Source organism: Rhinopithecus roxellana, chromosome 7 (assembly GCF_007565055.1).
Source record: "Rhinopithecus roxellana isolate Shanxi Qingling chromosome 7, ASM756505v1, whole genome shotgun sequence".
Classification (NCBI taxonomy): Eukaryota; Metazoa; Chordata; class Mammalia; order Primates; family Cercopithecidae; genus Rhinopithecus; species Rhinopithecus roxellana.
In genome coordinates, this window is record NC_044555.1 from 101,240,489 (window position 1) to 101,268,199 (window position 27,711).

Below are 27,711 nucleotides of genomic sequence, written 5' to 3' on the forward strand. Positions count from 1 at the left end.
TGTGGACTCCCTCAGTGTGTTGTCCGAAACTCATCAGCTCCTTCCTGGTGGACATGTGATACCAGAAGGCAAGCACCTGCTTCCTCCCTTGGACAGGCCCAGAGAGCCAGAGGTGGGTAGGAGGTTAAGGGGGATCCTGAGTACCAGAGTTCTTCCCTTTCAGAAATGGATGCTGTACTTTTCTGTCTATGGTGTGTTGAAAGGTGAGTGTCTGTAGAGTCCCCTCCCCAAATCCCCCACTGCTCCCTCCCCCTGGCTGGGCTCCCTCTCAGAACTCTCCCAGCTTCCCTGACCCCTTTTGTTCCCTTCCTATTCACCCTGTGTTCTTCTGTTCCCACTGTACTCCCAAAGAATTACCTGTCTTATTTCTAAGTCATAAATTTAATAAAAGTTTAGAAATACTTGCTATATTGCCAAAAGAAAAAATATTAAAATCTGAAAAGCTGGAAGAATATATTTGCAATGGTATTGCAGACTTTGTGTTAATATCCCTGTACTAAAGGACTTTGCTTACCAGGAGAAAGTGTAACAAATATCAACAGTTAATCTCCCTGAAAAGCAAAATCATTCTATAATAAACATCTGCATCCAAACCACATTTGGTAAAGAAATGAGAATTAAAGGATGTTACAGTATGTGAAAAAATCAGTTTGCAGAAAATTATGTGACTTCAAATTCTTAAAAGAATATATATGTATAGTGTGTGTGTGTATATATATATATATATGTATGCTTGTTACTTACAAATATTTTAAGGTGGGTAAACATCTGCCTTGCATATCTAGAAAGTGTGCAGCAGATTGGTAAATAGATTACAGTGAATATCTTTAGGTCATCGTGAGGTGATCATATTGATAGAAGGTGCAGAATGACTTTATTTTCAAAATACACATTTTGTAGTGTTCAATATTTATAATTAGATAAACTTCAGGGACAGCAAGGAGCTGGTGATTCTGCAAATAAGTTTTCTCCTCTTCCATAAAGAAATACAATGTAATGCATTGGACAGAGACTGAATAGCTGAGTTCTCTGTTTGTAACAAGTACCTGGGTCCGAGGCCCTGTGATTGTAGCTAACCAATTCTGCAAGAGTATCTTCCTTGGAAACCGCTCCCTGGGGGTTAGACTGGTAGTGAACTTAGGGGGCAGTAAGAAAAGTAAGTTCGGTCTTGTCTAGCCCCTAGAGGTCTCCTCTCTATGCCTTTGAAGAAGGGACTTCCTGTAAGGACTCCATCTTGTCCACTAACAAAGTTGCTTGGGACTTGCTCTCACCATCTTGTGCTGCCCTCCCCAAACTTCTGCAAACCCGGAGCTCTAGACCACACAGATTCCCTTTAAGAGAGCCCTGTGAGGACATTGGTGAAAGGTCACTGCCTTAAGGACACACCATGGGTGAGTTGGTCAGCATGAAGCCTTGGCTTTAGGTCCCCACAGGGCAGGAGGGACTGAGCCCCCTCCCCACTTCCATTCCAACCCACATGACACCTAGCGGACTCTCCTTTAAATGGGAAGTAGCAAGAGCCAAGGCTGACTGTTTCCCACTCTCTTAAGGTCTTGGACCTAGTGGGTCCTGACACATCCATCCTGGCACCACATGGAAAACTTCCCCTCCTGTGGTTATGGTAATGGCGGAGCCGAGATGTTCCCCTGATTTAGGGGAAAGGTCTGAGTCATGTGATCCTCTCTGGTCCAGGATTTGGGGAGTGAGGAGTGTCACCTGAGGTGAGGGATATTGGAAAATAACATTCTTGAGATTTATACTAGGGGTGGAGGAGGAGCAGGGAACCCCCCAATAACCTCAAATTTTCAGCAGCCATTCAAAGTAGATTATATTACCACTATAGCGTTTTTGACGCTTGTTTTATAGGTCAGCATATAATCTGTTCTGAAATGTTGCATGTGTTGTCATATGCAGTGTTCTTTCTGTTAAGTAAATTTTGTTCATTTGTTTGTTTTTTGAGACGGAGTCCGCTCTGTCGCCCAGCCTGGATTGCAGTGGCGCGATCTCGGCTCACTGCAAGCTCCGCCTCCCAGGTTCACGCCATTCTCCTGCTTCAGCCTCCTGAGTAGCTGGGACTACAGACGCCCGCCACCACACCAGGCTAATTTTCTTCTTCTTCTTCTTCTTTTTTTTTTTTTTTTTTTTTTTTTTGGTATTTTTAGTAGAGACAGGGTTTCACCGTGTTAGCCAGGATGATCTCGATTTCCTGCCCTCTTGATCCGCCCGCCTTGGCCTCCCAAAGTGCTGAGATTACAGGCGTGAGCCGCTGCACCCGGCCTCTGTTAAGTAAATTTTGTTAGTCATGTTTTTTAAATCTTCACCTAACGGATTTTGTGGCTGTTTTATCTGTCATTCAGTGAAGTATATTTAAGTTTCCTACTGAGAATGTGGATTTGTCCATTTCTTCATTTACTTCTGTCAGTTTTTACTGTGCATTTTTTTCTCCATTTACTTCCATCAATTTATTGTCATGTGTATTTTGGCTTTGCGCTAAAAAGTACATACAAATTTGTTTTATTAACATCTTTATGTTGAATTGAACCATGTGTCATTACAAAATATCCCTTCTTCTAGTAATGTTTTACTGAAAGTATATTTTTTCTCTTATGAATAGTTATAACAGCTTTCATTTGGTCAGTGTTTTAATGGTACATTTTCTGCCATTTTTTTTCAAATGTCCTGTGTTTTGTTTTACATATGTTCCTATTAAGGAGCATTTGATTGAATTAATTTTTAATTGAGTCTTATGATCTCTGCTTTTTTATTTGAAACCTTCAGTACATTACATATAACATAATTCTACATATAATCTGGCTTAAATATAACATTTTCCTGTTTGCTTTACATCTATTTTCCTATTCTAATTTTCTCTTTTCCTTTGTAAAATCTAAAATTATTTTTAAATTATTAATTTTTGCCTCATTTGGATTGATGATGTGACGTTCTTCTGTCATTTTTGTAGTCTACCTTTTGGATTACAACATCCATTCTTGCCTCTAATGTATGTTAATTCTTTTACATATCCTTGGACAACACAGGTACCTTCCAATATTTTAACTTTTATAATACCCCTCCCAGTATATTGGTGTGCATTTTTAATTATATACATTTATATATTTAAATTCCTTTTTAAAATTATTTTTAATTATTATCTTAAGTTCCGGGCTACATGTGCAGGATGTGCAGGTTTGTTACATAGTTAGACGTGTACCATGGTGGTTTGCTGCACAGATCAACCCATCACCTAGGTATTAAGCCCAGCATGCATTAGCTATTTTTCCTCCCCTAATCCCACCCCTCCGACAGGTCCCAGTGTGTGTTGTTCCCCTCCCTCAACAAACTAATGCAGGAACAGAAAACCAAACACTGCATGTTCTCACTTATAAGTGAGAGCTGAACAATGAGAACACATATTAAAATTATTTAAAGACATTATCATTGTGTTATATAGTCAGTATTCATTTAGATTTTCCTACATATTTGCCAATGTAATTATTCTTCATTCCTTCTTGTATTTACGTGCCTCAATCTGGGATCATATTTCTTTGGCCTGAGGATGAATCTTTAGTTTTGACTGGTGACAAATTTGCTTAGATTTTGTTTGCATTAAAATGTCACAAGTAGGGCCGGGCGCGGTGGCTCACGCTTGTAATCCCAGCACTTTGGGAGGCCAAGACAGGTGGATCACTTGAGGTCAGGAGTTCGAGACCAGCCTGGCCAACATGGTGAAATTTTGTCTCTACTAAAAATACAAAAATTAGCTGGGCATGATGGCGCACGCCTATAATCCCAGCTACTCAGGAGACTGAGGCAGGAGAAGCACTTAAACCCAGGAGGCAGAGGTTGCAGTGAGCCAAGATCGTGCCATTTCATTCCACCCTGGGCAACAAGAGTGAGACTCCAGCACCCCCCCCCCCAAAAAAAAAGTCACAAGTAGCCTGGAAAACATGGCAAAACCCTATCTCGACAAACAAAAATTAGCTAGGCATGGTGCATCCCTGTAGTCCCAGCTACTCTAGAGGCTAAGGTAGGATATCACTTGAGCCCAGGAGGCGGAGGTTGCAGTGAGCCAACACCATGTCACTGCACTCCAGCCTGGGCAGCGACAGAGTGAGACCTGCCTCAAAAAAAAAAAAAGTCAGAAGTGTGAAAAAAAAAAATCACTTAAAGTACTTTTTTCTGTTTTCTCACTCCACAACCACCATCAGCACAGAAGACTTCTGTGATCAAATGTGTGGGGGAGTTTTCCCTACCAACAAGCAAGCAATCAGTTTTATAGTAAACACCTGCTGTGTGTCCGCTAATTTAATTTTGATAGCGTCAAAATTAAATTAGGTTACCTGGAGATAGCATCAGATCCCACAGGTTGGGGGCTCAGTTCCCAAGACTGCCCCCCTCCTTCAGACACCACCCATCAGAAGTCTGGGGCTCCAGAACTTCTGACTGATCGCCTTCAAGTTGGAGTTCCTATGACTCTCTTTTTGAATGTGATTAATTTGCTAGTATGGCTCACAGAACTCAGAGAAGCACTTACATTTACCAGCTTATTATAAAGAATATTGCAAATAATGCAGACAAATAGATGTATGGGGCAAGGCAGCGGGAAGAGATGTGGAGCTTCTATGCCCTCTCCAGGTGTGCCACCCTCCAGGAACTTTCATGTGTTCATCCATCAAGAAGCTCTCTGAACTCTGTCCTTTGACTTTTTGTGTAGGCTTTTTATGTATGCATGACTGATTAATCCATTGGACATTGGTGACTGACTTACCCTTCAGCCCCTTGAAAGTCCCAGCCCTTTAATACTGCCTTGCTCTTTCCAGTGACCATCCCCCATCCTGAAGCTACCTAGGGGCTGGCAGCTTAGCATACAAAAAGACTTCACTTTGGAGTTTATAAAAATTTTAGGAACTGTATGCCAGGAAACAGGGTTGAAGATCTAATATATGTTTTGCAATATCACAGATGTTTATTTAACTTCCATTTTTGTATCTTCTTAAAAAATGGAAATTATATAAACACACAATTCTAGGCCTATGGCTATTATACTTTAGCACTCTGGATATATAACATTACTTTCTTCAAGCTACATTATTTCTGTTTAAAAATTACATATCGATCCAGTCTTATTTTGGCTCATTTGAAGATAACCCATTGTTTTGATTTTACTTTGAATATTTGCCTTTATCTTTGGATTTCAACAGCTGTACTATGATGGACCTGGGTTTGGTTTTCCTCATGCCCCACTGTACTTGAAATATACATTGCTTCTTGCATCTGTGACTTGGTATCTTTTGTTACTTTTTGAAACTGCTCGAACATTATACCTTGAAATACTGCTTTTGAACTACTCGCTTTTCTCCCTTCTAGAACTCCAATTAAATATGTTTGGTGTATTCACTGTATCTCCTTTAATTTTGCCCCCTGTCTTTTTGTATTCTTCATAATTTTGTGTCTTCATACTTCATTCTGGATATTTTCTTTAGATCCTTCTTTCCAAACCTCCTTGTTGTTCAAGGAGATGTAAAAGAACTAATATGCATTAGACTGGTAAGGCAAGAATGTACATTGTAATCTGAAGGGTAAAGACTACAAAAGTATATCTATTATGTTATGCTGCTAATCACAAAATTGTTCTTAATTACAGCTATTGCATTTATGAATTCTAGAAATTCTGTTCATTTTAATATATTTTCCAATTCTTGGCTGAAATACTTAATCTTTTATATTCTTGACAATAATGCCATTATCTGATTATCTGGATTTTATGTGTTTTTTATTGTCCTTTTTATTTTTTATTTTTTGCTTGCTTGGTTTTTAATCATGTCATTTTTATCTCCTTCCAGATTATTTTTTCGGGGAACTATACGTAATAAATTGTAGATTTATTTATTTCAGTTTTAGGATGAAGTTGTCTTGCTCCAGGGAAGATTTTTTTCTGTCAACTTGCTAGGTTGCAAGGAAAACCCCAAATCTGTAATCTCATTGATGATTGAGATGATTAATTTGGACTTCAGTCCCTTGGAGGGCTGGTCTATCTCGTTTACCCGTATTTACCTGACATAGCTCTTAGAGGTTCCTATCTAAGCCTGAGTGGTTTGCCAAGGTCCCCTCTCCTTGACATACCCAACTTCACATTTTATGCTCTTAGCTCTATGACTCTGTGGGAATTTGGTACAAATTCACAGCATTTTAGCATCTTACCTATATCCTCAGGAATCATCAACTGCTGCTAGAAAAAAATCAGCCCCCAGGATTGGGATTACATTCTGAGTTTCCTTTTTTCCCCTGGTATTTCCCCCATAGCATCTTATTGTATCATTAGCTTTTTGATGCCTTTAAATAACTTTTTATTTTAAATCATTTTCCACACTTTTCTAGTTGTTCTCAGTTGGAAGTTTGGTGCAACTTAACTAGTCTCTCTTTGCTGGAAGAAAATTCAATTTATTTTTTCAAATGCTGAGTTTGGTATAGTTCTTATTATCCTCATTATTACCTTCTTTACTGTGTCTTCTCTCTAATATTTGGAAGACAATGTCACAGGAATGGGAAAACAAATGTAATATGCTTTCCATGAAGTTTTCCAGATGGACATATATGGCTAGCATGGATTCGGTATATCAGAAGTTTTTCTCATTTTATTGTATTGCCATTGGTCATCCTCATCTTATGCTTCCATCCTTGAGTGTTTGCCTCTTGTTTATGAGACTGTCAGGTCTCTTTCAGCCTTCAACTACTCTCTAATATCTCTGCCACTCCCCTGATAATAAATTCTAGATCCTTCTCTTCCTGCCATCCTCCTGACTAATTATGAATATATACATTGAGGGAATGTTTTTCAAAATATAAACTTTAAAAAGGGCAATTGTTTTATCAATATATAGACATTTTCAAAATGGTTGGTTAACTGGTGAGAATATAAGCTCATTCACTCACTCTTGATTAACATGCAGATAAGTATAAATGTATATTGTAAATGCCACTTCTAAAAATCTCTTAAATTTGAAAGCATTCATGTTTTGACCAAAGTAATCCACTTGTAGAATTATTGCAGGAAAAACTGTAAACAAATAATAGAATGTATATATAATCCTATTCTTCACAGCATCGTTTATAGTAGCAAAAATTTGGAAAGATTTATTAAAATTTGAAATTTTATTAGTAGATTAAAGCTTGTGACAGATTTTTTTTTTTTTTTTTTTTTTTTTTTTTTTTTTTTTTTTTTTTTTTTTTTGAGACGGAGTTTCGCTCTTGTTACCCAAGCTGTGATCTCGGCTCACTGCAGCCTCCACCTTCTGGGTTCAAGCGATTCTCCCGCGTAGGTGATATTACAGCCATGCGCCACCATGCCAGTCTAATTTTGCATTTTTAGTAGAGACGGGGTTTCTCCATGTTGGTCAGGCTGCTCTTGAACTCCCAATCTCAGGTGATCCACCCTCCTCGGCCTCCTAAAGTGCTGGGATTATAGGCGTGAGCTACCGTGCCCGACCTGTGACAAATTTTAACTATAATAATAATCTAATGCATAAATTATATTAAAGTCAAAAATTGTTATTTAGATATTTTAGAGAATATGAAAAAAGTAAACTTTGAACTAATCATATTTATTCTTTCCTGAGCTTTCAGCTCAATGAGATTCAACCATCAGTTCTTGCTCTGGTAAACAGGTGACCTTAGCTTTAATTTCCACAATGTCTTTAAAGGAAAGCATATTAATTTGATAAATAATAAAAATCAATTAAGTATTATTTCTGAACATGCAATAATGTAAAATGTTAACTGAAAGAGTAGGTTACAGATATTTTTACAATATGATTGCAGTTTGAAAATATATCTGTGTATATATAACATATTCAATAGCATACAAGCATACAGCAGGAAACATATTCACTTATCACCTCTCTCTCTGTTTCTATCTCTCAGTCTCTCTGTCTTTCTCCCTCTCTCTCAAATTATTTGTTAAAGAAACTGGGTCTTTTGTCATACATTTGGTTCATTGCCTATCCACAATGATGAAGTCCTAAATTGCTTCTCAGGCCTGATCAGATTCAGGTTTAATGTTTGGCAAGAATATTTCATAGGTGGTACCCATAACAAAGTACATGATATCTGGTTATTTCCCTTTTTGTGATTTTTACAAGGTATTAATGATCATTGTATAAATTCTTTATTTAATTAGAAGTTTTTGAATGACGATAGTCAAATTCTATCTTGCCTTCTTCATATATTAGCTAGAATATTCCTATAAAAATAAAATTTCATCAACAATTGGCTATCTTTATGTACAGCTTGCACAGGGAAGGCAGAATAAATATTTGATTCTTCCCTTTTATTTACAAATTGTTATAAATATAAGTTGGTTTCCTGGCATTCTACAAATGTCATCAATAAGGATCTTCTTATTGTTGTTTTTGAGTATCATCATGAACTCATGGCTTTTTAACATATTGATGGGATTCAAACCCTTGTTATAAGATTTTTGAGCAGAGGAATGAGAAGATTTGACTTATACTTCAAAAAAATCACTCTCCCTGCTATGATGAAAATGTATGGTGAGGGAGCAAGTGTAAAAGCAGAGGGACAAGTTGGAAGGCAGTGTAATCCAGGAGATAGATGTTGGTGACCTCGCCAGGGTAGTAGCAATGGAGGGAATGAAAAGGGGCCAGACTCTAGATATATTTTAAAGGTAGAGTCAAGAGACTTTCCTGATCAATTGGATGTGAAATATGAGAAAAAGAGAGCACTCCAAGCTTTCATCAAATTTTGGGGACTGAACATTTCTGGATCAAATGCTCTAGCCCATATTTAATTTCACTTCCAGGGCCATACAGGGAAAGTTCCAAAGGTTGTGAGTAACAAGACTATCTTGACCATGGGTCACACGGTGAAAGCAATGACTTTTCAGAGGAGTTCATCTGAGGCCCGGTCATAATAAGTATATTGTAAAGTGATCAGGACTGAATAGAATGTTTACTCACAAGTATGTCCTGAGATAACATGGAATAATTAATATATAATACATATAAAATACAAACTTATGGACGGGCACAGTGGCTCATGTCTGTAGTCCCACACTTTGGGAGACCAAGGCAGGCAACTTTCTTGAGCTCAGGAGGTTGAAACCAGACTGGGCAACATGGTGAGACCCCATGTTTACCAAAAATTTTTAAAAAAATAGCCTGGCATGGTGGTGTGCACCTGTGGTCTCAGCTACTTGGGAAGCTGAGGTGGGAGGATTCAGTGGAGCTCAGGGGGTGGAGGTTGTAGTGAGCCAAGGTCATGCCTCTGCACTCCAGCCTAGGTGACAGTGTGAGACCCTGTCTCAAAAAAAAACCAAAAAACAAAAAACAATATATATATACACACACACACACACACACACACACACACACACACACATATATATAAATAAAATACAAACCTAGAGAACCTTAAATTTAGATGCTAAAAGGAAGCTGGCTTCAGATAGTCTAATTTCCTTAATCCCTACCTCCAAAACCACTAGCATTACCATTGTTTCAGTTGAATGTGATAAAAATAAAATATCCTTTGTGAATACGCTGATGGGAAAGATAATTGATACTATCTTGTAGATATAAATTAAACTTCCAAATCTTGCCACATGGTGAATTGAACATGTTGGTGAGGAATACGGAGGGTGAACAAGGAAATTCCTAGGAGTAAATACAGTGTGAAATATAGCCGAAATACTTTATAAGCATTCCTGAGTCCACAATTATTTGATAAAGTAGACTTGCTAGCAAAGAAAACCAATAGAAACAAAAAGAATATTACATAATGATAAAAGGATCAATCCACCAGGAAGACAGAATGATCCTACCTGTGTACACACCCAAACAGCAGAGGCTCAAAATACATGAAAGAAAAACTGATGGAGCTGAAATAGCCAAGTCCACAGTTATCATTGGGGCCTTCAACATCCCACTCTTAGCAACTGATAGAATTACTATATAGAAAATCTACAAGGTTATAGAAGATCTGAATAGTATAATCAATACAATAACCAGATCTACATGACATATATAGAACATTTTATCCAACAACAGCAGAGTACACTATTTTTCCACATATCTTGTAACATTCATGATAGACCATGTCCTGGGCCATCAAACAAACCTCAATAAATTTAAAAGAATGAAAGTCATATAGAGTATTCTCTCTGATAACAGAAAAATCGCTAAACACCTGGAAATTATAGTTGACACCTACCATTTCTGATCATTGTTCAGCTCCTTGTTATAGAAGAGTGGAGATTAGAAGCATTGTCTTCTCAGCTGAAAGGCATTTTAGGCTCAGCAAAAAGAAAGCTCACTCTGTGTATTTCCAAAAGAGTATTGTTGAGGGCAAGGCTGGAGGCAGAGAGACAGTTTAGCAGGATGATGGATCAATCCATCCTGTCTTGAGAGCTTGCACTAGAAAAGACAGTACAGCTTGCTGATTGTTAATAAAATCAATTTGGTGGCTGATTGCATTTGGGAAGTGTGAGAGAGGTTGCCTATCAGGTTTTGGTGAGGTTGTTAGACTACAATGGCATAACAGAAGGCAACATTTGGATTCTTCCTGGGGTTTGGTTGATGTCCAGTCTAATCCATGAACATTCACACTCTGTTCTCTATAAATCCTGCTCCATTTTCCAAATAGTTCCACACGGTTACCTCCTTCTTTAAGATCTCTTCCCTAATTATGTCATCTGTTAGAAAAGGCTCTCCTATCTGGACAGGTAGAGGAATTTGCTTTCTGGGGTTTGTGTGACTGCTCTGTTAGGGCAGGTTGGCACTTTGCTTGCCTTACTATTATGTTAGGCCAAGAAATGGTACATGGTATATGACCACTGATTTGTCTTCGAACTTTTATTTTTGTTCCTAATTTCAGAACACAGTGATGGTAGCAGCTCTCCTCAAGGAGAAAATAAAGGTGGAGATTCTTCCCAGGGGAATTTTGGAAAGGAGAACTTTCATGATGAACATGATGGGTATGAGCTCCCACCTCCCCACCTTCAGAAGGAAGATGAAAATGTAGAGGTGGGGGATGTCCACGAGGACTCCCAAATAAGAAAGTAAGTGACCAGGCAGGCTGATTTGCACATAGCAGCCCCTGAGACTTTGTAATTCTTTCACTCTCTGTAGTTTTTTTTTCCTCTCCTTGAAAAACTGAAGAGTGCTAGAAGTGAAGTAATGGCTGAGAAATCCTAATTGCAGACCTGGTTTTAAGTGAGTTGAGGGTGTATGAAAAACTGTGTCACATTTCTATGCATTTCTATACATTTATAGACATATCTTTTTATCCATTTCCCTACAGCAACCCCTCTACCTTACAACCCAATAGTAGGAGTGTGAAATGCCATAGTGAATACCAAGATAGAATTCCGCCAGAGAGAGAAGTGGAGAAGAACACACAGAATGGAGACCTGGGGACCTGGTTCAAGGTCACAGTGAGTGTCCTGAGAAAATGCAAAAGCTGTGCAGGAAAGGTGGGTTAGGGAGAGTTGTGTTAATCACACGTAGAAATACTAGATATTTTTCTGAGGACGGGGGGAATTAACATCTAAGCATAGGTTCAGAAAAACAATGTAAAGGGAACCGGCTGACTGCAAGAGGACACAAGAGGTTGTCTAAACGCAAAGGTGGAAACTACTGCCAAGAAGATGGAGCAGCTCTCCACAACACGCCTCATGGCTCAAGCTAAGTGTAGCAGTGTTGAGTTTCTGGAGTTCTTGTCAGAGGTGGTGGCTGGATCTTCAATAGGTAGAATCTCCTAGCACCTTTAAAAAAAAGGATCATTTAGAACATCTGAATTTTATTATCTGGGAGGTACATTTGGAATAGAGAGAAAAGGACAACTAGGAAATCCATGTCTGGCAAAAAAAAAAAAAAAAAAAAGTTGAAATCATGTTAATGGTCCCTATCTTAGAAGTCTTGTTTTTTTTTTTTTTTTTTTTTCAGAGATTCCGGGTACCATTTTATTGTCATTTTCTTTTTTTTTTTTTTTATTATACTTTAAGTTCTAGGGTACATGTGCATAACGTGCAGGTTTGTTACATATGTATACTTGTGCCATGTTGGTGTGCTGCACCCATCAACTCATCATTTATATCATGTATAACTCCCAATGCAATCCCTCCCCCCTCCCCCGTCCCCATGATAGGCCCCAGTGTTCCCCTTCCCGAGTCCAAGTGATCTCATTGTTCAGTTCCCACCTATGAGTGAGAACATGCGGTGTTTGGTTTTCTGTTCTTGTGATAGTTTGCTAAGAATGATGGTTTCCAGCTGCATCCATGTCCCTACAAAGGACGCAAACTCATCCTTTATTATGGCTGCATAGTATTCCATGGTGTATATGTGCCACATTTTCTTAATCCAGTCTGTCACAGATGGACATTTGGGTTGATTCCAAGTCTTTGCTATTGTGAATAGTGCCGCAATAAACATACGTGTGCATGTGTCTTTGTAGTAGAATAATTTATAATCCTTTGGGTATATACCCAGTAGTGGGATGGCTGGGTCATATGGTACATCTAGTTCTAGATCCTTGAGGAATTGCCATACTGTTTTCCACAATGGTTGAACTAGTTTACAATCCCACCAACAGTGTAAAAGTGTTCCTATTTCTCCACATCCTCTCCAGCACCTGTTGTTTCCTGACTTTTTAATGATTGCCATTCTAACTGGTGTGAGATGGTATCTCATTGTGGTTTTGATTTGCATTTCTCTGATGGCGAGTGATGATGAGCATTTTCTCATGTGTCTGTTGGCTGTGTGAATGTCTTCTTTTGAGAAATGTCTGTTCATATCCTTTGCCCACTTTTTGATGGGGTTGTTTGTTTTTTTCTTGTATATTTGTTTGAGTTCTTTGTAGATTCTGGATATTAGCCCTTTGTCAGATGAGTAGATTGCAAAAATTTTCTCCCATTCTGTAGGTTGACTGTTCACTCTGGTGGTAGTTTCTTTTGCTGTGCAGAAGCTCTTTAGTTTAATTAGATCCCATTTGTCAATTTTGGCTTTGGCTGCCGTTGCTTTTGGTGTTTTAGACATGAAGTCCTTGCCCATGCCTATGTCCTGAATGGTATTACCTAGATTTTCTTCTAGGGTTTTTATGGTATTAGGTATAACATTTAAGTCTCTAATCCATCTTGAATTAATCTTCGTATAAGGAGTAAGGAAAGGATCCAGTTTCAGCTTTCTACTTATGGCTAGCCAATTTTCCCAGCACCATTTATTAAATAGGGAATCCTTTCCCCATTTCTTGTTTCTCTCAGGTTTGTCAAAGATCAGATGGCTGTAGATGTGTGGTATTATTTCTGAGGACTCTGTTCTGTTCCATTGGTCTATATCTCTGTTTTGGTACCAGTACCATGCTGTTTTGGTTACTGTAGCCTTGTAGTATAGTTTGAAGTCAGGTAGCATGAAGCCTCCAGCTTTGTCCTTTTGACTTAGGATTGTCTTGGCAATGCGGGCTCTTTTTTGGTTCCATATGAACTTTAAAGCAGTTTTTTCCAATTCTGTGAAGAAACTCATTGGTAGCTTAATGGGGATGGCATTGAATCTATAAATAACCTTGGGCAGTATGGCCATTTTCACGATATTGATTCTTCCTATCCATGAGCATGGTATGTTCTTCCATTTGTTTGTGTCCTCTTTTATTTCACTGAGCAGTGGTTTGTAGTTCTCCTTGAAGAGGTCCTTTACATCCCTTGTAAGTTGGATTCCTAGGTATTTTATTCCCTTTGAAGCAATTGTGAATGGAAGTTCATTCATGATTTGGCTCTCTGTTTGTCTCTTACTGGTGTATAAGAATGCTTGTGATTTTTGCACATTAATTTTGTATCCTGAGACTTTGCTGAAGTTGCTTATCAGCTTAAGGAGATTTTGGGCTGAGACAATGGGGTTTTCTAAATATACAATTATGTCATCTGAAAACAAGGACAATTTGACTTCTTCTTTTCCTAACTGGATACCCTTTATTTCTTTCTCCTGCCTGATTGCCCTAGCCAGGACTTCCAACACTATGTTGAATAGGAGTGGTGAGAGAGGGCATCCCTGTCTTGTGCCAGTTTTCAAAGGGAATTTTTCCAGTTTTTGCCCATTCAGAATGATATTAGCTGTGGGTTTGTCATAAATAGCTCTTATTATTTTGAGGTACGTTCCATCAATACCGAATTTATTGAGCGTTTTTAGCATGAAGGGCTGTTGAATTTTGTCAAAAGCCTTTTCTGCATCTATTGAGATAATCATGTGGTTCTTGTCTTTGGTTCTGTTTATATGCTGGATTACGTTTATTGATTTGCAAATGTTGAACCAGCCTTGCATCCCAGGGATGAAGCCCACTTGATCATGGTGGATAAGCTTTTGGATGTGCTGCTGAATCCGGTTTGCCAGTATTTTATTGAGGATTTTTGCATCGATGTTCATCAGGGATGTTGGTCTAAAATTCTCTTTTTTTGTTGTGTCTCTGCCAGGCTTTGGTATCAGGATGATGTTGGCCTCATAAAATGAGTTAGGGAGGATTCCCTCTTTTTCTATTGATTGGAATAGTTTCAGAAGGAATGGTACCAGCTCCTCCTTGTACCTCTGGTAGAATTCAGCTGTGAATCCATCTGGTCCTGGACATTTTTTGGTGGGTAGGCTATTAATTGTTGCCTCAATTTCAGAGCCTGCTATTGGTCTATTCAGGGATTCAACTTCTTCCTGGTTTAGTCTTGGGAGAGTGTAAGTGTCCAGGAAATTATCCATTTCTTCTAGATTTTCTAGTTGATTTGCGTAGAGGTGTTTATAGTATTCTCTGATGGTAGTTTGTATTTCTGTGGGGTCGGTGGTGATATCCCCTTTATCATTTTTTATTGCGTCTATTTGATTCCTCTCTCTTTTCTTCTTTATTAGTCTTGCTAGCGGTCTGTCAATTTTGTTGATCTTTTCAAAAAACCAACTTCGGGATTCATTGATTTTTTGGAGGGTTTTTTGTGTCTCTATCTCCTTCAGTTCTGCTCTGATCTTAGTTATTTCTTGCCTTCTGCTAGCTTTTGAATGTGTTTGCTCTTGCCTCTCTAGTTCTTTTAATTGTGATGTTAGAGTGTCAATTTTAGATCTTTCCTGCCTTCTCTTGTGGGCATTTAGTGCTATAAATTTCCCTCTACACACTGCTTTAAATGTGTCCCAGAGATTCTGGTATGTTGTATCTTTGTTCTCATTGGTTTCAAAGAACATCTTTATTTCTGCTTTCATTTTGTTATGTACCCAGTAGTCATTCAGGAGCAGGTTGTTCAGTTTCCATGTAGTTGAGCGGTTTTGATTGAGTTTCTTAGTCCTGAGTTCTAGTTTGATTGCACTGTGGTCTGAGAGACAGTTTGTTATAATTTCTGTTCTTTTACATTTGCTGAGGAGTGCTTTACTTCCAATTATGTGGTCGATTTTGGAATAAGTGCGATGTGGTGCTGAGAAGAATGTATATTCTGTTGATTTGGGGTGGAGAGTTCTGTAGATGTCTATTAGGTCCGCTTGGTGCAGAGATGAGTTCAATTCCTGGATATCCTTGTTAACTTCCTGTCTCGTTGATCTGTCTAATGTTGACAGCGGAGTGTTGAAGTCTCCCATTATTATTGTATGGGAGTCTAAGTCTCTTTGTAAGTCTCTAAGGACTTGCTTTATGAATCTGGGTGCTCCTGTATTGGGTGCATATATATTTAGGAGAGTTAGCTCTTCCTGTTGAATTGATCCCTTTACCATTATGTAATGGCCTTCTTTGTCTCTTTTGATCTTTGATGGTTTAAAGTCTGTTTTATCAGAGACTAGGATTGCAACCCCTGCTTTTTTTTGTTCTCCATTTGCTTGGTAGATCTTCCTCCATCCCTTTATTTTGAGCCTATGTATGTCTCTGCATGTGAGATGGGTCTCCTGAATACAGCAGACTGATGGGTCTTGACTCTTTATCCAGTTTGCCAGTCTGTGTCTTTTAATTGGAGCATTTAGTCCATTAACATTTAAGGTTAATATTGTTATGTGTGAACTTGATCCTGCCATTATGATATTAACTGGTTATTTTGCCCATTAGTTGATGCAGTTTCTTCCTAGCCTCGATGGTCTTTACATTTTGGCATGTTTTTGCAATGGCTGGTAGTGGTTGTTCCTTTCCATGTTTAGGGCTTCCTTCAGGGTCTCTTGTAAGGCAGGCCTGGTGGTGACAAAATCTCTAAGCATTTGCTTATCTGTAAAGGATTTTATTTCTCCTTCACTTATGAAACTTAGTTTGGCTGGATATGAAATTCTGGGTTTAAAATTCTTTTCTTTAAGAACGTTGAATATTGGCCCCCACTCTCTTCTGGCTTGTAGAGTTTCTGCCGAGAGATCTGCTGTTAGTCTGATGGGCTTCCCTTTGTGAGTAACCCGACCTTTCTCTCTGGCTGCCCTTAAGATTTTTTCCTTCATTTCAACTTTGGTGAATCTGGCAATTATGTGTCTTGGAGTTGCTCTTCTGGAGGAGTATCTTTGTGGCGTTCTCTGTATTTCCTGAATTTGAATGTTGGCCTGCCCTACTAGGTTGGGGAAGTTCTCCTGGATGATATCCTGAAGAGTGTTTTCCAACTTGGTTCCATTTTCCCCCTCACTTTCAGGCACCCCAATCAGACATAGATTTGGTCTTTTTACATAATCCCATACTTCTTGCAGGCTTTGTTCATTTCTTTTTCTTCTTTTTTCTTTTGGTTTCTCTTCTCACTTCATTTCATTCATTTGATCCTCAATCGCTGATACTCTTTCTTCCAGTTGATCGAGTCGGTTACTGAAGCTTGTGCATTTGTCACGTATTTCTCGTGTCATGGTTTTCATCTCTGTCATTTCGTTTATGACCTTCTCTGCATTAATTAGTCTAGCTGTCAATTCTTCCACTCTTTTTTCAAGATATTTAGTTTCTTTGCACTGGGTACGTAATTCCTCCTTTAGCTCTGAGAAGTTTGATGGACTGAAGCCTTCTTCTCTCATCTCGTTGAAGTCATTCTCTGGCCAGCTTTGATCCGTTGCTGGCCATGGGCTGTGCTCCTTTGCAGGGGGAGATGCACTCTTATTTCTTGAATTTCCAGCTTTTCTGCCCTGCTTTTTCCCCATCTTTGTGGTTTTATCTGTCTCTGGTCTTTGATGATGGTGACATACTGATGGGGTTTTGCTATAGGTGTCCTTCCTGTTTGATAGTTTTCCTTCTGACAGTCAGGACCCTCAGCTATAGGTCTGTTGGAGATTGCTTGAGGTCCACTCCAGACACTGTTTGCCTGGGTATCAGCAGCAGAGGTTGCAGAAGATAGAATATTGCTGAACAGCAAGTGTACCTGTCTGATTCTTACTTTGGAAGCTTCCTCTCAGGGGTGTACTCCACCCTGTGAGGTGTGGGGTGTCAGACTGCCCCTAGTGGGGGATGTCTCCCAGTTAGGCTACTCAGGGGTCAGGGACCCACTTGAGCAGGCAGTCTGTCCGTTCTCAGATCTCAACCTCCGTGTTGGGAGATCCACTGCTCTCTTCAAAGCTGTCAGACAGAGTCGTTTGCGTCTGCAGAGGTTCTGCTGCCTTTTTGTTGTTGTTTTTATTTTAGCTGTGCCCTGTCCCCAGAGGTGGAGTCTACAGAGACAGGCAGGTTTCCTTGAGGTGCTGTGAGCTCCACCCAGTTCGAGCTTCCCAGCGGCTTTGTTTACCTACTTAAGCCTCAGCAATGGCGGCGCCCCTCCCCCAGCCTCGCTGCTGCCTTGCGGTTAGATCACAGACTGCTGTGTTAGCAATGAGGGAGGCTCCGTGGGCGTGGGACCCTCCCGGCCAGGTGTGGGATATATTCTCCTGGTGTGCCCGTTTGCTTAAAGCGCAATATTGGGGTGGGAGTTACCCGATTTTCCAGATGTTGTGTGTCTCAGTTCCCCTGGCTAGGAAAAGGGATTCCCTTCCCCCTTGCGCTTCCCAGGTGAGGTGATGCCTCGCCCTGCTTCAGCTCTCGCTGGTCGGGCTGCAGCAGCTGACCAGCACCGATTGTCCGGCACTCCCTAGTGAGATGACCCCAGTACCTCAGTTGAAAATGCAGAAATCACCGGTCTTCTGTGTCGCTCGCGCTGGGAGTTGGAGACTGGAGCTGTTCCTCCTTAGAAGTCTTTTAAAGCTCCATTAGAAGGTTAGAATAAAACACTTAGTTGGGTTATTTTCCAGACTTAATTCCATGTTGTCTCTCTTCTATCCTATCCCTTCTTCTCACCATTAGATTCCCTATGGGATAAAGTATGATAAGACTTGGATAGTGAATTCAATCCAGAGCCATTGCAATGTCCCCTTCACTCCAGTCGCTGTAAGTGAAGATGGTGAAGCCAGATGAGTGGGCACAAGGGAGGGGGAGACGCCTGACTCAGCAGGAGCCACTGATCTCTGACACTATTGCTCTTGCCTTTATTCCCTGTAGTTCCACTACAACAAAAATCAGGCCCACTTCTTTGTTCAGGATGCTAGTGCTGCCTGTGCATTAAAGAAAGTCAACTGCAAGATTCATGATGAGAAAAACCAAAAGGTATATGTCAACAGCACTCCCTATATGTAGTCTCTGGGAAGGAGGCCAGGCCAGGGGCTAGTCTTTGTCTTTTTGAGATTAGAGGTCCTGGTGCTTACCTTGCCTCGCCTTCTTGCAGGTATTTGTTTTTGTCAATCTTTCTACTAAACCCCAGTCTATGCAGAAAATGTTGAAACCAAAAGAGATGGCACAGCTAAAGGTAATACAGACTCAAGGCACCTCTTCTTCACCCGCACTGTACTTCCCTGTCATGACCACCACACCACCAGAGCCTCAGAGCTGCTTTCTTCGTCTCTGTCTCTGCAGCTGACCCTGAACAAACGATATGATGTCTCCCAGCAAGCTCTTGATCTCCAGAGGCTCCGCTTTGACCCAGGTATAGCTGACAGCAGCAATTCTAGGGCAAGTAGGGGCAGAACAGTCGGCCTGGGAGGGATATTTATATGGATGGCAACTTTGGGAGGGGTTGGTGCTGGTGCTGGTCCAGTCAGGCCCCTCACAGCCTTCTGATTCCCTTCTCTTGGCTTCCTGGAGACTTGGTGAAACATCATATTGATATAATCCTGAATCGAAGAAACTGCATGGCTGCCACTTTGAAGATCATTGAAAGGAATTTCCCTGAGGTGAGGCCTTAGGCCCAGCGCTAGTATTTAATTAGAGGGGTGGAAGAGATGGGGTGAAAGGCAGATTTGTCTCCAAGCCTCGAGATAGTATCCGTCATTCTAACTGTTCTTACCCGATAGCTATTATCTTTGAACTTGTGTGACAACAAACTGGACCAGCTGGATGGCCTGCCTGACATTATAGAGAAGGCTCCCAAAGTCAAGACCCTGAACCTCTCCAAAAATAAGGTGAGAAGGGGGAGCCAGATCAACTTTGGATGGAGGGTGGATGGCAGTACACACCAGGATAATGGCAACAAGCAGGCAGAGGTACCTGTGGGTGACTATGAGGGCTGGGGGAATTCGGGACCCACGGTCCCAGTTGTCTCTCTTTCCCTGGCCCTCCTTCTCCAGTTTCCTCCCCATCTTTCTTAGCTGAAGTCAGCGTGGGAGTTGGGCAAGGTGAAAGGGCTGAAGCTCGAAGAGCTATGGCTAGAAGGGAACCCCTTGTGCAGCACCTTCTCGGACCAGTCCGCCTATGTAAGGTCAGTGGCAACCCCTGTCGCCCTTCCTGGGCACCTTTGCTCCCTGGGTGACTGAGCTGTGTCTGAAAGTGTCCTTCTGCAGGAAGGAGCGGCCTTGGTCCTCTGGGAGGACCACAAACTTCCCCTCCTACACATACACACACACACACACACACACACACACACACACACACACTCCTTTCTCTGTGTCACTCACTCATCTGTGCTTAGAGGTCTCCTTTCCTTCCTCTGACATGCTCCCCTTTTCACCTGCTCTGGGGTGTGTTTCCTGCCTGTCTCTACCCAACTTCCTCCAGTGTGCCCACCGTGAGTGTGCTCCAGGAAGCGGGGCTCCCCCACCTCCCCAGGACCAGCAGTGTTGAGATGCTGGTGCCCTGGACCAAGAAGACTCCTTTAGTCCAGGGCCTCATGCTGAGACAGGCCTTCCTGCCTCCATGCTGAGATGGGGCTTCCCTCCCCTGTTCCAAGAGGGGTTCTCCTCTTGCTCCAAAAATGTCCCGCCACCTGTCCTGGGCTGACATTGGGGCTTCCCTGTTTCATACTGAGGGCTGATGCCCTGGGTGGCTGCTGTCATGCCATCTCTTCCTCTGGCCCAATGCCAGGAACTGGGCCTTCCTTGAGGAGAAACCTGGGTTTCCTGAGTCAAGGGACCAGAAGTGGGCCACGTTCCTGAGGCGGAAGTGGAAGGCAGAGGGCCGAGGAGGTTGAGGAGACAGAAGGACAGGCCTCTCAGGGCACTGCCTCTCCTTCCCTCCACACCTCACATTGTCCTGCCTGGGCCCTCAGAGGAGTCCTGGGTAGCCCGAGACGGGTAGCATTTCTCAGTCAAGGTGCCAGCACAGAGGGGCACAGGAGTCAGGGACCATCAGAAGAGAATGCAGTGGTCGGGAGAGTGGGTCCCCAGACTCTGAACCCCATGCTGAGCTGGGGCCTGACCCTTCACTCCTCCTGGGAGAAGGTCTCTTGTCCCTGTGGCTGCTCTGTTTCCCATGCTCAGCTCAGACTGCGCTCACACAGGTGAGAAAGGCTCCAGCCGCATCCAGTGGGCCCCAGCCCAACAGGTGCATGTTTTCCCTTCCTGCCTCAGTCCCCAGGGCCAGCTGGGGGCGATGAGAGAAAGGGCTGCAGCAGGGGAGCCCTTTTCTCCTCTATACCTCCCTGAACTCCACCTCCACAGTAGAACATCTTTCCCCTCCCTTTACTTTGCATCCTATTTCTCCCTTATCTCTCCTCTCCTATGTCTCACTTGTCTCTCCCTCCCCTACCTTCACCCCATTTCTGTTGTCATCCCCCTGCCTTACCCTTCCTGTCTCCTGAGCCCAGCCTCACTCACCTACCTATCCCAGCATCCTGGGCATCCCTAAGGGCTGACCTGGTCTTGGCCAGGGCCAGGCCAGGCAGATTGATGGACAGCCAGTGGGGTAGCAGAGCCCTGCGCTCCCACTCCATTTCCTGCTCCCTGCGGAGCCTTCTGTCGAGATTTGGACAAAGGGGAGGGAGGGAGGGGGAAGAAACCCTGGAGCTCCCAATGTTGCTTCTTGTGGCACTGGAGAAGAGAGTCGGGACAGTCTAGGTGGAAGCTAACCAGGAGGAAGGAGAGGGAGGACAGTCAGAGGGGGAGGCAGAGGGGGTGGGAGAGGGAGAGGGAGAGGGAGAGGGAGAGAGGCTGTGCAACTCTGAATTGTCAATCACTTCATTATATTTTTTGTTATGGACAGTACCATCCGGGAATATTTCCCCAAGTTGTTACGCCTGGTAAGTATTCACTGTCATCATTGTCTCCTCTTACTCAAGTACATGACCTCCATGCCTGCCCTCAAGTCCTTTGGCTCTTGCCTAGATTACATGTTTGTATCCAACCCTCATCTACTTTAGAGGCATAGATTCCTGAAAAAGACAAGAATATTCTCCCTGGAATAAAATGTCCTTGAATACACACAAGCACTCACACTCACTAATTCACACAAAAGTTGCATCTAATAATATAGATGCTTCCAAGACCCACTGTTGAAGACTCCAACTGTTGTCTTGCTGATAGAATTTTGAGGGGGCCATTTCACGCCTCACCTCTAACCCTTTTTCCCTCTGGGCCTGTTCATCTCCTTGCTCATCCAGCTCTACCTCTCTGGTATGCACTGCTGACTGCCTCTTTCCTTGCTTAGGATGGCCAGGAGTTAGGATCTCCAGTTATAATTGGCATGGAAGCCCCTGAGATAATAAAACCTTGTAAGGTAAGGAGGGGCCAGATTTGAGATATTGTAAGGGATGTTTTTTAAACCACATAGTTTCAAGATGTCTTTTGATTCCAGGAAAGCTATAAAGGATCTGAGACCATAAAGAGTCTGGTAATTCAGTTCCTGCTTCAGTAAGTACCCCAGAGTCCTAAAGCAGTGGAAGGCTGAGACAAGACAGGCCACCCAAGCAAATGTCTACTCATGGATTTAGGAAGTCTTCAAGTTTCATTTGGGGGCCCAGGCCACAGAGATAGCCTATCCCCACTGCTCTTTCACAGGTATTACTTGATCTATGACTCTGAAGATCGAAAGGGTCTCCTCAGTGTTTACCATGACAAGGCCTGCTTCTCCCTGACCATTACCCTCAACCCTGAGGACCCAGAACCGTGAGTGTCACAGCTCTGACTCTGGTCTGGGGCCATGTGGCTCCCCCGAAAAGGCCAGTTCCTGGAAATGTCTGCACTACCCAGACCACCCACTCCTGTCCCTCCTCTTCTTCTAGGAGCAGCTTGGAAAAATACTTCAAGGATAGCAGGAATATAAAGAATATCAAGGACCCTCGTGAGTGTGTGATGGGGGAAGATCAGCATGGGAAATGGGGTGGAAAGTCAATAATAAGGTACAGGGTACAGGGTGTGGCAGCCCTCAATGCTTCTCTTTCTCACACAGGCCTGAGGCTTCAGTTGCTGAAGCACACAAAACATGAGATTGTGGACTCCCTCAGTGTATTGCCCAGAACTCAGCATGACCTTAACTCCTATGTGGTAGATTTGTGCATCCAGACGGTGAGCACCTGCTTCCTCCCTCAGTCAGGCCCAGAGAGCTGGAGTAGATAGGAAGTAGGTAGGTGGGTAGGAGGATCATGAAGGCTCTAGTTTTTTCTTCTTCCCTTTCAGGAAAGGATGCTCTTCTTTTCTGTCAATGGAGTATTTAAGGAAGGTGAGTGTCTATAGATTCTTCTCTCCAGATCACTCATTACTCCCTTCCCCAGGCTGGGCTTACTCCAATAACGCTCTCAGCTTCCCAGGTTGCTCTTCTCCCCTCCCCTTGCATTCTTCCTCTCCATTTGTGTTCTTCCTCTCCTGGCAACTTTCTGTTATCTTTGTGTTCTTTCCTTTTTGTTCCCTTCCCTTTGTGTTCTTCGTCTCCCCCAATTTTGTTCCCAAACATCATTACTTCCTGACCTACATCCATACCTGTCTGCACCTGCACCGCTCAGGCGTTAGGGACACAGTCTGTAGAGTTTGATGGTTCTCATCCCAGGTTGTTACTTTGCAAACTTGGGACATTGTCCTGTTACCTAACCCCTCAGTTTCCTCATTTGCAAAATGGGGTTGGTAAGCTCATCTCCTGGGCAACCGTGTAAAATGAATCAAGCGAACTTATGTTTGTCAAGAGACCTGACACATGTTAGGGGGTTCTATCCCTGGGAGCCAGTTGTTCCTAATGTTGCCCTCTCAGTCCCTGAAACCCCCTCCTGACTCTCACTGAAAAGTTGTCCCAGGCTGGCTCCCTTCAGGGTACAAAAAGATTATCTCCTTGACTGGAGAACCCTGTATGAATTTGTAAAGCATATGCAACTGTAAGGAAGTATCGTTTGTTGTTTTTAAAGTGGAAGGAGAGTCTCCAGGTTCTGTTCTTGCCTTCACCCGAACTTTCATCTTGACTTCTATCAGCAATTCCAAGTAAGTGCTGTGTTGTGGGTGGGAGTACCCATTCTGTCCTGGAGCCAATGGTGTGGTAATGTGGTGGTGCAGTCCTCGGGATGTTCTCAGTACCATGGAAAGCCAACTGGTAGATCCAAGAAGAAGTCTAGATTATGAGAATACCAGATTCTCTTTTTGGCCACAATACTTGCTAATTAGCTGTGTATCTTTTTGTCCAGTTATAAGATTTCTCTGTGAAACAGTCCTTTTCTGAAAATGGGATGTCTACTTCTTTTGTAAAGTGTAAATGCATTGGGGTTAAATCTACAAATCTAAGGAAACTGGTAGACAATCTCTCCGAAGGTGGACTCTGCAGCAGGGGTAAAGCCTACCACCCAAGGAATCTGAAAGGTGGGCAGAGTAGGGGCTTGGAAGGAATCTGGTTCCTCAGTGGCAGTGGAAGTAGGATTATTGTTGCAAGTGTGGGGTTGTCCATTTTTCCAGTTGTCTGAGAGCTTACCTTTCCTTCAGTCTGTATATTGTGAATGACAAGCTGATTGTGAGGAATGCCAGCATGAAGGAGACCCAGAGTGCCTTCTCCATCCCAATGCCTGCACCCTCCTCCAGCTCCTTGCCTACCCTCTCCCAGGAGCAGCAGGAAATGGTGGAGACTGTCTCCATGGAGTCTGGGATGAAACTTGAGCAGTCTCAGAAGTGAGTGCTGGGAGTCTTTCAGGATAGATGTGAGCTGGGAAGAGTGGGGAGTGAAAAACGGAAACTTTCAGTTAATTTGTAAAAATAACTATTTAGATGTTGTGTTTCCAAAAATGAGTGGGCTCATAAAGTATATACATTAACTGTGATAATGAAATTAATTTTTAAACAATATAGAGTTCAGATCACATGACATGATCTTGTATATATAAAATCCTATGGAAACCACTTAAAAACTCGTTAAAATTAATAAACAAGTTCTGCATTGTTTCAGGATACAAAATCAATATACAAAAACCGATTGTATTATTATGTACCTGTAATGAACAATAAGCAAATACAATTAAGAAAACAATTCCATGTACAAAAGCATAAAAATAACATAGGAACAAATTTAACAACAAAAAAATCCAAAACATTTACTTCGAAATCTGCAATACATTATAGAAAGAAATTAAGGAAGACCTAAATAAATGGGATGATATCCCATGTCCCTGGATTGGAAGAATTAATATTGTTAAAATGTCAATACTCCCCAAATTTATATATAGATTCAATGCAAATGCAATCCATATCAAAATCCCAGCTGGCTTCTTTGTAGAAATTAAGAGGTTAACCCTAACATTTAAATGAAAATACAATGAATGCAGAATAAAAAATAATTTTGAAAAAGAACAAAGTTGGAGGACCCACTACAAAGTTACTGCAGTCTTACTACAAAGCTACAGTAATCAATCCATACTGAGTGATACAGACCTAAGAATAGATGTATAGATCAATGTAATAAAATGAGAGTCCAAAATAAACCAGAATCCTTACCTTTATGGTCAATTGTTTTTCTACCAGAGCGCCAAGAAAAAAAGTCAGTGGGTAAAGAAAGAATAGCCTTTTCAACAACTGGTGCAGGCACAACTGGATATCCACTCACAAACAATGAATTTGTACCCCGTCATATGCCATATACAATAATAAATCAGAATAGCCAAAGGCCTAAAAGTTAGAGCTAAAACTATAGAAATCTTAGAAGGAAACAAAAGAGTGAATCTTTGTGACCTTGAATTAGACAATGGTTTCTGACATATAACAAAACACACATATACACACAAAATTAGATAAAGTGGATTTTTCAAAATTTAAAACTTGTTTTGCATCAAAAGGCACTATCAATAAAGTGAAAAGACAACCCAAGAATCAGAGAAAATATGTGCATTATTATATATCTGATAAGGGACTTGTATTCAGAATATATAAAGAACTCTTGGAACTCAACCATAAAAATGAAAATAACCCAGTTAAAATCTAAACCACACTGAGGTATCACTTCACACACAGCAGGATGGCTACCAGTTTTTGAAATTGAAATAACAAGTGTTGATAGGAGGAAAGCAATAGGGAGAGCTGCGTTAAAAGATACAAAATTACAGCTACATAGGAGGAATAAGTTCTAGTGTTTTACAGCATTGTAGGATGACTATAGCTAACAATAATATGTAGTTTCAAATAACTAGAAGGAGAATATTAAAGGTTCCCAACACAAAGATAAATATTTAAGATGATGGATATGCTAGTTACATTCATCTGCTCACTGTACATTGCATGTATCAAAGCATCATTATGTACCCCATAAATATGTACAATTATTATGTCAATTAAAAAAATTTTTTTAATGTTGACAAAGCTATGGATAAATTGGAACCCTCATACATTGCTGGTAAGAATGGAAAATGATGCAGCCACTATGGAAAATAGTTTAGCAGTTCTTCAAAATGGTAAATATGGAATTACTATATGACACAGCAATTACACAAAGAGTGATGAAAACTTGTGTTCACACAAAAACTTGAAAATGAGTGTTTATTGCAGCATTATTCATAATAGTCAAAAAGTGGAAACAATCCAAATATTCATCAATTTATGAAGATAAATCAAATGTGATATAACTATATAATGAAATATTACTTGGCAATAAAATAGAATGAAGTTGTGATACATGCTATAACATGGATGACCCTTGAAAATATTATGCTAAGTGAAAACAGCCAATCACAAAAGACTATATATTGTATGAGGTCATTTATATAAAATGCCCCAAATAGGCAAATCCATAGAGACAGAAAACAGATGAATAGTAAGCAGGGTCTGGGCAAAAAGGGGAATGAGGAGTGACTGCTAACAGGTAAGGAGTATTTTTTTTAAGGTGGTGGAAATGTTTTGGGTAGATAAAATTGTAATGGTTACACAATCTTGTAAATATACCAGAAAAATCACTGAATTGTACACCTTAAAATGGTGAATCCTGTCTTATACCACAATTTTAAAATTAGAGGATAATTTTTAGTTTTGAATTTCTATTTATTATTTCTTGAACATCTTTTTTTGTCAATATGTATTAAGCCCTTGTTCATTTGAACAACCCGATTTTTCTGCTTTGTATTCTAGTGGGCAAGAATGTCAGCGACAGGCATTTTGGTTTTCCGTAGGCCTTTATTCATTGTTACAATAGTGCTCATATTGGTACATGTGTCCCAGCAAAAAGTAGCATAGATTAAGGGGTGGCATTGCATAGTCATTGTGTCGGAGATCACCTGTTCTTCTCCCACCCCAGGTGCCTTCAGGACAGTGAGTAGAACTACACCAAAGCTGACCAGGTTTTCACTATGCTCCAGGTGAGATCTGGGAATCAAGTGGGTAAAACGTGGATGTTTCCTGTATTTCAGAAAGGCCAGAAAATTGAGGCCAGGTGGTCTGGGTATGGAACCCAGAGCATCTGGCTCTTTGGATGTCCCAACTCCTTTTCTTTAGTTCCTCTAGACCGAGAGCAAGATCCCAGTGGAGGCCTTCAAGCACATTCCCTAAAAGGAGCCCTTTGATGTCTTCTTTGTCTTCATTCACATCCTCTTTGTTTCCTCTTTTTACCAGCCTAAGGCCATGCCCAGGATTGGGGTTGCGGCCTGGCTCACTAGAAAGCCAAAGTTAACTTGCAGGCGAGGTAACATAACCACTTGAAGAACCAGTTGTTCTGTGTATTCGCCCCACTCATAATCACCATTTATTTTCATAATAAAGAGTGATGTTACACATTGTACACTGCATGTCCTGGATTGCTCTTCCCCTGCCCCAACCATGAGCCAGCAGGGCCAGGACTGAAAGACCCTGCATCCCTGTTCATCCCTGGCTGGTTGTAGGAGATACATCAATCAGGCTTGCATTCATAGGTAATTTGCCAGTAAATCCTGATGAGAAAGGGCACACGCTCCTTCCAGAGATGGGCCTTGGCCGTGAGAGACAGTGGGACTCTGTCAGATGCTCAACCTGGAGCCCAACAGAAGCGGGCATGTTACCTGGCACAACGGGGGCTTCCATCCACCGTCCCGACCCCTCCCTTTCCCGAAGGTGCACTATGCGAGGAGGAGTCTCAGGTTAGCATCTG

The 27,711-nt window shown here is 41.5% G+C and overlaps 1 protein-coding gene across 1 annotated transcript; it reads left to right on the plus strand.

The window, feature by feature from the left end:
• On the plus strand, positions 1–27,364 carry LOC104664213 (nuclear RNA export factor 2-like). The gene is made up of 22 exons (XM_030934380.1): positions 1–203; positions 859–861; positions 10,891–10,990; positions 11,317–11,449; positions 18,241–18,324; positions 18,436–18,540; positions 18,659–18,739; positions 18,847–18,916; positions 19,075–19,163; positions 19,284–19,391; positions 19,578–19,687; positions 21,406–21,442; positions 21,850–21,918; positions 21,997–22,052; positions 22,200–22,307; positions 22,424–22,482; positions 22,591–22,706; positions 22,818–22,860; positions 23,534–23,606; positions 24,099–24,281; positions 26,887–26,947; positions 27,093–27,364. The coding sequence occupies exons 1-21, from the start codon at positions 170–172 to the stop codon at positions 26,906–26,908; spliced, it is 1,683 nt and encodes a 560-aa protein (XP_030790240.1). The 5' UTR covers positions 1–169; the 3' UTR covers positions 26,909–26,947; positions 27,093–27,364.
• The last annotated feature ends 347 nt before the right edge of the window (positions 27,365–27,711 follow it).

Excerpts from the sequence above, each read along its gene's own strand:
- LOC104664213 (XM_030934380.1), top strand. The coding sequence starts at position 170 with ATGCTGTACTTTTCTGTCTATGGTGTGTTGAAAG. Across the intron at positions 18,740-18,846 it reads AAGAGATGGCACAGCTAAAG|CTGACCCTGAACAAACGATA; the intron begins GTAATACAGACT and ends CTGTCTCTGCAG. Across the intron at positions 22,308-22,423 it reads AACCCTGAGGACCCAGAACC|GAGCAGCTTGGAAAAATACT; the intron begins GTGAGTGTCACA and ends CTCTTCTTCTAG.